Source organism: Onychostruthus taczanowskii, unplaced genomic scaffold (assembly GCF_017590055.1).
Source record: "Onychostruthus taczanowskii isolate IOZ18803 unplaced genomic scaffold, ASM1759005v1 scaffold2, whole genome shotgun sequence".
Taxonomy (NCBI): domain Eukaryota; kingdom Metazoa; phylum Chordata; class Aves; order Passeriformes; family Passeridae; genus Onychostruthus; species Onychostruthus taczanowskii.
This window is the reverse complement of record NW_024499239.1, coordinates 22,993,339-23,005,490: the sequence shown is the minus strand read 5'-3', so window position 1 is coordinate 23,005,490 and position 12,152 is coordinate 22,993,339. Positions and strand designations below refer to the sequence as shown.

The 12,152-nt window shown below is 44.4% G+C and overlaps 1 protein-coding gene across 2 annotated transcripts in view; it reads right to left on the bottom strand.

The window, feature by feature from the left end:
• TMEM129 (transmembrane protein 129, E3 ubiquitin ligase) overlaps positions 1 to 11,604 on the bottom strand; it is a 15,857-nt gene extending 4,253 nt beyond the window's left edge. Inside the window, exons 1-4 of one of the 2 annotated variants that reach the window (XR_005952513.1) lie at positions 11,181 to 11,604; positions 9,586 to 10,060; positions 7,166 to 7,325; positions 4,377 to 4,637 (exon numbers count right to left, since the gene is read on the bottom strand). Coding sequence is in view for 1 of the 2 variants with exons in the window: in XM_041402815.1 (XP_041258749.1) it covers positions 4,389 to 4,637; positions 7,166 to 7,325; positions 9,586 to 10,060; positions 11,181 to 11,385 (1,089 nt within the window). In the remaining variant the exon portion in view is untranslated. Of the gene's footprint in view, positions 1 to 4,003; positions 4,638 to 7,165; positions 7,326 to 9,585; positions 10,061 to 11,180 lie in introns of those variants that run through there. The other variant, XM_041402815.1, reaches the window with a different exon arrangement.
• Between the last annotated feature and the right edge of the window lie 548 nt (positions 11,605 to 12,152).

The following is a 12,152-nucleotide window of genomic DNA, read 5'->3' as shown; positions in this document are numbered from 1 at the left end:
GCCCGGCCCAACACGGTCCCGGCCCGGCCCGGCCCGGCTGCGGGGGCAGCGCAGGCGCGGCCCGTCCTCCCGCGGGGAGCGCAGGCGCGGCCGGGAGAGCCCGGGACGGCGAGGTTCCTGCGGCGTTGCCGGTCGGTCTGACGGGACCGGAGAAAAGCGTCCTGCGCCCCTGTGAGGGCACCGGCGCAGCTTCCCTCACACCGAGGGCACCACTGCCCTCACAGCATCTCCCTCCGGCTGCATCGCCCGGCCCACTCCGCTCGCAAATGCAGGGAAAACCCAGCTCCCGCATCACGGCGTTACCTCACGCAATAGCCAAGGGTTCGTTTTGGGACAGTTTTTCTCCTAGACGTAGTGAGGGCTTGGTGGCCACCACAGTGTACACACTACAGGAATGTGTCCCACATTTCATACCATTAATGGAATCATAGAGCAGTTTGGCTTGAAAAGGACATTAAAGATAACTTGCTTGAATATTTATATCTCAATTCCTTAAATAGCTCAAAGTCAACAAACATTTCTCAAGAAAGGCACTCTGAACTTTAGTCTTACTGAGGTTATCCTGGCTGGAATGGTACTTAGCTGCAGGCTAGCTACTTTCACAAAATCACAGAACGGATTGGGTTGGAAGGGGCACTGAAGATCATCCACCTACAACTCCCCCGTCGTGAGCAGGGACACCTTCTCCTAGAGCAGGATGCTCAGAGCCCCATCCAGCCTGGCCTTGAACAGGATCCCTTCCAGGGATGGGGCATCCACAGCTTCTCTGGTCCCCTATCAGTGCCTCACCACCCTCACAGTAAAGAATTTATTCCCCTGTATGTAATCTGAACCTACTCCCTTTCAGTTGAAAGCCATTCCCCCTTGTCCTAGCATGCCATGGCCTTGTCAAAAGTCCCTCTCCAGCTCTCTTGGAGACCCTTTAGGTAGTGGAAGGTGCTCCAAGGTCTCCCTGGAGCCTTCTCTAAGCTGAACACCTCCTCCTCTCCCAGCCTATCTCCATAGCAGAGGTGCTCCAACCCTCTGAACATCTTCATGGTTCTCCTCTGGACACGTTCCAACAGGTCCACTACTACAGGAATGTGATAGATTCTTTATTGGTGGTTCTTGGTAATAAATCTGAGCAAGGTCATGATGAAATAAATGTTTTATATAGGACACACCATTGCTACATGCCAGCGCTTCCTTGGAAAGACAAATTTTTAGTCATTGCCCCTGCTGATTTCATGACATCCAGTGGCACCCCTTCCCATCTGGTAGTTCTGAAAAGTATTTGGAGGCTTTTTTTCCCCCGAGGGTGTTCTAGAGATTTCATACACACCTTCTTCCATTTATGCAACCCTCTGCATTCAGGCTGCAGTAGGAAAACCCATCCAAGGAGGACTCACCATGTACACCTTCAGGAGAATTTAAGCCCTGTTTGTATTTATTCCCATGTTCTCAGGTAAGACACTGCATACCAATAAGCCAGACTGATTTCCACTCATTTAAAGTTTTACCTGGTAAAATTAACTTGAAAATGAAAACCAGAAGTCTTACAAAGAACTGACTGTATTTTTATTGAGCTCTTCAGAAGGTTTACTGCAGGTATTCATTAAGCCTTTTCCCTAAGGGCTATCCAAATGATACTGTTCATTTTAAAGAAGCAAGCTATCTAGCAAAAAAACCCCACCAACGCCAAAAACCACAAATAAGAAATCCTGAAGTATGTCTTTGGAAGAAAATGTCTTGTAATCCATGTAAGAGCTTGAGTATTGATATCTCAACTCCTTAAAAAGCTCCAAGTTCACCAACATTTCTTTAAAAACGGCACTGAGAACCTCAGTCTTATTGAGGTTTGTCCTGAATGGAATGGTGCTTAGCTGCCACCTAGCAAGTTTTACATTTTCAGACAAAGGTTTGAGTTGGAAGGGACCTTAAAGAAATGGCCCCGTGGCTCTTTGGATCATAACCTGAAGCTATCACATTGACAAATACCTACTTTTGTACTCTATTATTTTAATGTTCATATGGATTTTTAACAAGCTGTTTCTCTAACACAGCTTTTAAGAAGCTCACAAATATTGGAGGCATGTCAGATTACTTTGAGAATTTAAACTTGGGGAAAACTATTTGTTTTAAGGAATATAATGCAGGCATTATCATTAACATAAATCATAATTTTGCTTTGGTAATTATACTAAGTTTTCTAAGAGGCACTTCTGTGCATTAAAAGATGCAAGGGTACAAAATATTTATGACTGTTACTCTGTTGTACTTTTATATTGACAAAAGAGGTAAGATGAAAAAGAGCAAAGTTCCACTGAAGTGAAAACTTCCAGTCAACTCAGAGTAGATTCCACTGCAGTAGCAACTGGGAATTTAAAGCTTTTATTACATGAGATACTATTGGCAACTGACCTTGCTTTAGTCTGTAACACCATGTGCAACTACCTGCATCTAAGATTCTCAAGGCCTTTATGATTTTAGCCTCACATTCTTTACAATTAATATTTTTATTCTGAACAGGCAAAGTGCTGTAAAATCTGAATGACTGGCGGTAGCAAAACCACAGCTCCAAAATCCTACCCTCTCTTCTGCATCTATTTCCAGGGCCACATGCTTTGCATTGGTGCCACATTATGTAAACTTTTCAGAAGCAAATGTTACAAAATGCTTATTTGTGAAGGCTGCTGTGTAGTGATTGGCGCATGTCAGACAACACCACCCGGCCCTGCAAGACCCTTCCAAAGATCAAAAAATCCTGCAGAGACCATTTTAAATCTGGAAATAAATTTCCCACAGAAGTACAAAGGAAATATTTTAAATTCAATTGCTAATTGAGTCCTAGATTATTTTATTAGTTTTCAGACTTACCAACAAATCTGTCTGAAACTCCAGAACTCCATTTAATTCTATTCAGATGAAGAGTGACATGCCACTGAAATCTCTTTGGGAAAGAGAGATTAATCCACACAACCTGTCTCAGTGTCAAATTTTCACTCTGTACATCCATACATTCCAAAACAGCAGGTAATGGAAAACAGAGAAGCCACTGGTATTAACAGGCAGTTTACTTAATTGCATAGTAGATGTTGTATATAAAGCAACTGAGATATGCTGAAGCAATAAATGTTCTTAAACTCAACCAGTCTGGATTTTTACAAATGAATATTATTTAAAAATTTCAAAGTTAAAATCCAGTACCAACAATTAAATGTTACTTTTCAGATCTGTCTTCAATTCCTTACCTCTCTATGAATTCCTGCTTGCAACCACATTTGTAACCATTTCCTGGCTGGTTGCAAGTGCAAGGTAGGTGCATTCACCACCTGTAGCTCAGCTGAGACTCATAAAATGTTTCACAGTTGTGCTTCCAATACTTGTACCATTTCTACATCCGGCCACCTGTTCCTGCTCAAACCAGTTGCCTGTCATGGTAATCAAGAGATTGTCATGTAATCCTTGGCATGCCACCTCTGCCCATGATTTACGGGTAAGATCCTTGTGATTATTCAGGTGGGAGGTATTAAGAGCTTTTATTCTTGTAGACCAATGCTTTAAAGTATTACTTTCTCTATTTGACCCACCTGTGATTTTAATTTCAAAAGTAAAACTCAGATGTTTGCTGCACTCCATTCAAATGTATGTAAAAAAAGTCTAAAGAACATTGAAACCCTAAGCAATGTAGCTCCTGGAAACCAACAGATTTTAACCATGTATTAGCAGTGTAGGTAAATGGGTGGACAAATCCTTCTGTTGCTTGAAATAAAGACATCCATCAAGAAGCATGCTAGAGGCAAATTAATGGAATTAAAGGTCCGTATAGGACTTGTAAATCTTCAGGGATTACATTTCTTAGCCTACTGCTACCCTTTGTGGTAGATGTAGTGGAAGTAGCTCCTTCGAGCTGAAGGAACACAACTGGTGCACTTGTTTGAAAAACAACTGCAAAGATTAATAACTTTACAACTGGATTAAAGAATAACAAAAGTATCAATGAAGTCTAACAAAAGCAATTTTCTCAGTTAGCCCTTTATTAAAGAATCAAAACCCAAGTTAAATTTAAAAATATAAAGAATTTAACCTACGTTAAAACCTGAAAAAACAACAGTACTGCAAATATAGAAGGATAATCTTATTCCATCCAAAATGTCAGAAAGGAAAATAGGGGTTTAAACGAAATTAAAGTCCAGAAGCTGACATCAGGTGAGTAAAATCCACAGATGAGGTAAAAGTGGAAAGGAACTGAAAAGATTTACATCTGTTTTCAACACTGTAAAATAAACCTTTAGAGTTTGTACCCTGGTAGAACATGAAGTCTCAGAAACAGATCTAGCAGGCCTTAAACCAAACCCACTATGAAACACAGTCAAATTAAAAAAGTTAAAACATACCCAAGTTACTACTCATCGTATTAGGCAAACATCTAGAATGCAAAATTTGGCTCGGCAAGTCGGGCAAGGCACTTGGCTCGACAGCCAGGTCTCTGGGTGCTGCTGGTCCTGTCTGCTGGCAAACCACTTGCCCATGCAGGTGAGGCACCACATGGGCCGGCAGTAGCACTGCTGGCATTCCCCCTCGTTGGGCTCCTGGCAGTTCTTGATGAGCTTGATGTTGGCAATAGTCTGCATGCACCCTATGCATGGCTCCAGCTCCTGAGGAGAAAAACCATCAAAGTTGTGAACTGCACAGAACCGTTCCTGTTACTGCTTTTTCAAAGGCTTTTAGAAAATCATCTGTGGCAGAATAATCAAGGCAGAACTGCCTCACCCCACTGCCTCACCAGAAGTGGGGTTTCAAAACCATCAAATGGTTTTACTAGAACACTCTCTAACAAATGACAGCAAAGCTTTTCTCTGAACAGAAAACCCAGAACTGCTGCATAAGACTAACAATTAAACAAAAATGACTGACAAATAAATGTTCTTTCATTCTCTGAAGAGCTTCCAGCAGCCACAGCAAGGTTAACAAGCAGCCAGCTTTGTCATTTGAACTATTTTTCAAAAAATGTACCAGTATAAAGTAAGGAAAACAAACCAAGCAAACACTTAAAACAGCAAATGGTTGTTCCTATCTTCCATCTTTCTAAGTAAGAGACATAAATGAGGAAACCAGGGCTGTACTGAACACAAGGACTCAACCTGAAGGTCCAGAAATTTACTTAATTTTTTTGGATAAAACTGGAGTAACTGATTTTGCCCACAATTAATTATGCCACATGAACTTGCAGTTGCATATGGGGACAACATCTTGCTATGAAGTGTTTTACAGTTAATAAACAATAATTAGCATTTCCCACATGTCTTCCAGCTGTCCAAGAACTCAACAAAGCTCAAAAGACAGCACACTGAATAAGCACAGAGACCTGAAACTGTTCAAAATGCTCCTGGTGGAACAAAAACCAGCTCTCTATGTGGTCTCTAGTTCCCATCTGCAGTGGCTCTTCCCTTGTCAGCTCAAGTGTCTGCTCAGCTGCACTATCAGCTGGGCTGTGGAGCAGATCCACATGAACACAAGCTACTCACATTTAACTTGTGAAATTAGGTCTTATCTCAGCTTTTAAGCAGAAAAAAATCTAGCATAGAAAGATTAACTAACTTTTTCAACATATTAATGGAGCTTCAGAATAGGGAAAAATTCAATGTTGTATTTTTAACGTCCTTATCATCATCTGTGATGTAATTTATCACCCAATGTCAAATCCAAGCTCAGTAGCTGAGCTGACACTTAAATGTGTCACAAATTAAATGGTCTCCAAGAAAGCAGCTTTAATATCTTCTGCTTACTGTGATCATCTCTTTTTGCTGGCAGTGCAATCACACACAGCATAATGTGCAGACACACCTGATTCAGTTTTATTTTAGCTAGTTCATAAACCATATAAACTGCACAACACTACCAAAGATACCAGTCCCTCACTCCATTAGCTGAAGCAGTGGACACAGAGTCCCTGCAGGGTCACCAGTACTGGTTTAACTGGTTCCCTCTGGTACACTGGACAGTGCTCCAGTCACACTTCCAACTGCTGCACAAGTATAATAATGACCAGGTCTCTGTGAGCATTACTGGAAGTAGGACTCTGTGCTGTTATAATTAACATCATGTAATAACAGCCATAATAATTATAACTAAAGCAAACCCCAATTAAGAATCATTAGTTTATTTCAGCAGAAGATCCAGCAGAACCTGGCTGTCTAGAAAAGCAAGCTGTATTGGAGCAAACTAAAGCCTAAAGAATAACAACAGCAGCTGTGGCTCTGGCTCCCCATAAACCTTCTGCAAGTACAAGGTCATCATTTCTAAATGTGTTCATGTAACATTTTAGTAGCAATTATTACAGGGGACTTTATTTCACTATGTTGTTTCTCATGTCTCAAAACTGTAATGCTCACAATACAGTTTGTTCCCTGTAGCAGGAACAGAAGCAGCAGCCAGAGTTCAGGTTTATGACAAGTTTACTGACACAGCAGGTGAGCATTTGCGAAGGAAGCATCACCCTGACTGAGCAAAGAGCACTTGGGCTCCTGGCATCACTGACCAGGAGCCAGCCTTGGCTGTGCACACCCGAAGAAATTGTGCTTGGCTGTATCTTCTCAGGGAGTTAAGGAATCTAGGCCATGTCTTATCAGGGGCCAGTGAGATGAAACTGTAAGTCCTGCAGCTGTACACCCACACCACGGGGCACTTTAACCACCAGTCACACTCTACGTAAGTGACTGCAGCCCCCAAGCCCATGGAGCTCTCCTGTAGGGCAGCCTCAGGTAGGCAGGAGACCTCTCAAGGGATCAAGAGATCCCTTACTTGGTATCTGTTACCTACAAAGGTAAGTATCAGTTTATATTAGATCTAAAACATATTGTATGCAAGCTAGCTGAATTATTAGAAGTTTAGAGAGTGGTAGGGTGTTTAACTGCTGTTCAATTACCATTTAATTACTGACTGAACACTGCTTAATTATTGAGGATTATTAAGCAGTAATCACATGACAATTATAATTTAATCATAATTTGTCATTTAATCCATATTTTTAATAAAACCTTTTTGTTACCCTCACAAACATGAATTCTCTTAATAATTCACCTGAAATAGCCCTAGGTAAACATTTATCATTTACACAGTAATCACAGGCTCACCTATATTGAAAGTATAATTGTTACAGGCTCACATGGATAGAAAGTCTCACCTGAGTGCTTGGAACATGGTATGTCTGGTTGATTTCCACCAGAGATGTAAAGGTTTCTAAAAATAAATCACTAAGGCTTTGATGGATCACAACATTAGCTGCATTGCTGATAGGAGCACGGAGCTTCTCCCGGAGCTCCCCATACTCTGTAGAGTTCAACCTGAAGAAGAGAACATGGAGCAAAATGTTACCACGATTATCCACCCAAATACCTTGATAGTACCTTGCAGAGGTTAACATCTGAAGCGAATCCACAGAAAATCTGGTACTTATTAGTCAGAATAAATACACAGAATTGTGTTTTCTTGTTTTCTTCTTCTGTTTAGTTATTGGTTTTGGCACAACTTGGTCAACAGAACATGCTGTCCTCATTCATATCTGTGTAAGATTGCCAGCAGGGTATGTCAGAGATCAGCTAAAACATCATACAAAAATAAAGGCTTTTGAAGTAGTCAACATGAACAAAAGCAATATAGGTATATGAATCATGCATTAACTGCAAAGTCCTGTTGGCACCATTTCTGTCACCTTTTTAATGCCTATTTACTTAGACAATATCTAAATTTTCAATTATAAACTCCTCAGGAATTGAGTTAGGAGAAATTAGTTATATCATGCAGCAAGCATCACAAGGTGATATAGTACTACACAAGTAGCAGAGGAATGTCAATCTATCAGGTTCTGTGGTTTTATGATACAATCTAAATGTATCATAAATAGAAAATTCACAAAGGTCACAAACCACTGCTGATTTAAGGCTGCAGCGTGTTGAACACCAGCTGCTTCTGTAAATTAAATTTAAGTGATGTCCACAGCACTCAAGTGGCACCTGAGACCTCACACAGATCCTACAGTAACATATCCCTGCTGTCATCCCTTTTTAAGAGTTCTGAACTGTAGTGTCAAAGCTCTCCAGCTCAATGCTTCCACTCATTAAACAGCTTTCATGGAGAAGTCCCTAGCAGCCTGCCCTCATTTTCCCACCACTCTCTGAGTTCCTAGAGCCGAGCACAATGCAAGGCTGGCTTAGCTCTAGCTCTCAGTGGTCTCCATTGTTTTTACTGCTACAGGATAATGTAATTTAACAGATGCTGTCCATGCAAATCAGAGACATTTATAACCAGAGGAACAGTTTACACTGAACATGCACAGAAATGTGGCCCACCTGCACAAAAGCATTTTTCTTCCAGAAACATTTCACTGTATTTGATCCTGATTCTGGATATATACAATGACCCTGTATGATTCTGCTACATTCTAGCAGAGATTTACTATCACTGACACCTTATTAGAACAGCTTTTAAACACTGTTCTTGATGCTATTCTGTTTAGTCACAAAATACAGTTTGGGCTTAGGACTTTTCTTCCATAAAAGGAATTGTCAAACAAGTAATGTTTTTCTCAGCTGGGGTGTACTCTGGCACTGAAGTGCTTGCAGAAGAAAATCATTAGTTGCTTAATACTAATTTGGTCATTACTGTCACAGGTCTATAAAAGTCTCTCTTCTTAGCATTGTCATGCTTACCTTAACCAACCTCTTGTTCTGAGTTCTGTTCACCTGGATCTCTACCCTAATCACCTCTTTGCCTTCCTCGTGCTTGCCCCACTCACACACCTACAAGTCTGGTGATCTGCATGCTTTTAATTACCTAATAAATGCTCCTGACATACAAATTTACAGCAAAAAGATACCTTTTCAAATAGAATTTTAGGACCACTAAGATGGCTTTTAACAACACAACAACAAAGTCTTTAGCACCCTTCTACTCAGAAGTTTCTGCTGAACTTGTACTTTAGCCTAGTTACACAGAGACCAATGAGATAAACAGCATGGGCCCTTGCAAAACAAGCCCTAACAGTTCACAATTGTTATGATGTACTGCTATGAGAACACATAAGTCAGAAAGGGACCAAAATTTCTTCCTTGTTTTAGGGGCAGTTGGCTTGCAGTTGCTCAGTGAGAGCTACTGCTCTTCTGAGCAGTGATGAAATTGTGAGCCTTAAGCACGAGGAAAAATCCAAAGCCATGGATGACCAACAGGCAGTTTTAGACAAATAGCTATTTCTCCTCACCCAAAATTTACAAGACCAAAAATTCTACCTTTCATTCCTGTTCTCCATCTCTCACCTAATTTTATCCAGTTACTTCTTTCTGCATCCAGCACAATCCTCTCCCTAAGAATGGATCAAAGAGGCCAATCCCTTTGTTTATCTGTTGTGTATGCAGTGTTGCACATGCATGAAGCTTTCTAAACAACCTTCCCTGTACTGCGTGGCAGAACTGCACATACAGCAGCCCCGAACACCAGGCAGGGACCAGATAGGAAGGGATGAGACCAGGGTGGCTCCAGATTGGTGACGAAACGCTCCCTCAGCACCATCAAACAGCACACACATAACAGGTTTAGCAGTTGTTTTACCGGATATCGAATGCCTTGATGTAGGGATTAACGCTGGCAACGCGGATGGTGAGGAATTGCACAGGCACGTTGGAGTCTGGGGTGAGCTCGTGCTGTCTGGAGTCTGTCACTGTCAAGTGAATGTCCTGCTGCTGGGCAACATGTAAACAGTAGGTGGTCACTTTAATCACCCACGTGTCCGTCACGATCACCCTCGCTCCTGGCGCTCCGGTAGCGAATTTGTCGATTCTCCTAAATTCTGTGTTGATGGAAGAAGCTACTGCCCTCCAGCCTGACTGTGGGAGGGCGTGAACAGCGAGTGTCCGGGCTAGCGGATGATTATTCCAACCTTTCCGTGACCAGTAATATGCCAGGGCACTGGTGATTGCTGGGAGGAGAACGGCGAAGAAGAAGAAAGTTTTCCACTCTTTTGAAGCCAGGTAGAAAAAACAAAGATGTTTTTCAGGTGCAGCAAAGCACATACCAAGGTAATAACCTGCAAGGGAAAAAAAACTTACTTTCAGAAAACAATTAAGTACCTGCAAAAGCAGATACCCCTGAATCACATGGTTATCTAACCAGTGAGCTCAACTCCAACAGAGGCATTGTATTTCTGGATGACTTCAAATTCAAGCCTGTTGTATCAAGCAAGCTGAGGTCAATTCTTAGGCATCAATAATTTTTATCAAAATTATATACCTAAAGGAAAGTGATCTGAATTTGTTGTTGAATAAAATTACCTGTGAGAAGCCACTTAGTTTTAGGAGAATTATATGGCTAAAGGAAGCCGATTTGCATTCCTTGGTTAAATCACAGAATTGCAGAAGATGATGCACTGGAAGGGACTCACAAGGATCATCAAGTCCAACACTTAGCCCTGCACAGGACACCCCAGGAGTCACAGCCTGTGCCCCAGAGCATTGTCCAAACACTCCTGGAGCTCTGCCAGGCTGCTGCTGTGAGCACTGCCCTGGGGAGCCTGTTCAGTGCCCAGCCACCCTCTGGGGGAAGAACCTTTTCCCTTTTCCTGATATCCAACCTAAACCTCCCCTGACACAACTTCAGGCCATTCCTGGGGTTTTGTCACTGTCACCAGAGAGCAGAGATCAGTGTCTGTCCCTCCTCTTCCCCTCACGTGGAATTTGTATCTGCACTGAGGTCTCCTCTCTGTCCCCTCCGGCCTGAACAGACCAAGTGCCCTCAGCCTCTCCTCACACGCTTCCCCTCAAGGCCCTTCACCATCCCTGTGGCCTCCTTTGGGCACTCTCTGATAGTTTAATGTTTTTCTTACATTGTGGCACCCAGAGCTGCCCCAGCACTGGAGGTGAGGCCGCCCCAGCCCCGAGCAGAGCGGGACAATCCCTCCCTTGCCCGGCTGGCCGTGCTGTCCCTGCTGTCCCCAGGACAGGGATGTCCCTCCTGGCTGCCAGGGCACTGCTGGCTCAGGCTCAACTTTCCACAGCCCAGGAGCCCCAGGTCCCTTTCCCTGGCACTGCTCTGCAGCCCCTCATTCCCCAGCGTGTACTCAATTCCTTTGTGAGTGCATGTGCTGCGGTGCAGCCCGCTGGTTACAAAGCTCGGGGCGCTCGCTCCAAGGAAGCCGGGGCGCTACTCACCGAGGGGCAGCAGGGAGTGCGCCAGCAGCGTGCCGGTGCTGCGCCGCAGGTGGTACTGCACGAAGGCCGCGTCCTCGCTGCCCAGCCAGGCGGACAGCAAGCTCTGCACCGTCAGCCCCGCCGAGCGCACCTCGTCGGGCGGGAACACGAAGCACACGGCGAACACCAGGTAGGCCAGCGTGAAGGTCACCGCGGGGCTCTCCATGCTGCGCCCCGTGGGGCGCCGGGGTCCCCGGGAGCGGTAGTTGCCGCCGCAGCCCCGGATGCTCCAGCGGGGAGCGGTGCTTCCCGCCGCTCCAGCGGCAGTTCCCCGGCAGCCCCGGATGCTCCAGCGGCAGTTCCCCCCGCTCCAGCGGCAGTTCCCGCCGCGCCCCCGGATGCGCGGCACCGGCGTTGGCGCGGCCGCGGGGCTGGAGCCGCCTCCCCTCGCACGGATGGTCCCCGCCCCTCCGTCCATCTCCTCCCGCCTCTCCGCGCCTGCCCGGCCGCGAGTCCCGAGCCACGTCCCCGTTCCAGCCGGAGGCGGACCCCGCCCGCGCCCCGCGCCCGCCCGGCGCGGCCCAGCGCAGCCCCTGCCCTGGCCCCAGGCATTGTCCGCGCTTCAGGTCATGCTCCACAGGCCTGGCAGAAGGAACCGATTCCTTCTTTATGAATCTAAAAGAGCTCTGCTGGATGAGGGCAGCGTGTTTCTGGAGCAGGGAAATGGCCTGTTGTGTTTAAGAGCCGGGAAAAGCTTCTCTTTGCTTTTCCTTGTGTATTTTATGTTTTCTAATATTTTCTAATAAGACAGGGATGTAGCATCTTAAAATGCCCTAAAGGGAAGTGTGTTTCAAGGTATCTTCGTACACCCCCAAACACAGTAAAGGGAGAGGCCTGACAGAATATCTTGTTACTACTGAAGTACAAACAATAGCTAATAGCCACAAGATTTGCTGTTTTTTACAGAATGTAGGAAAACCCCTGCATGCACCC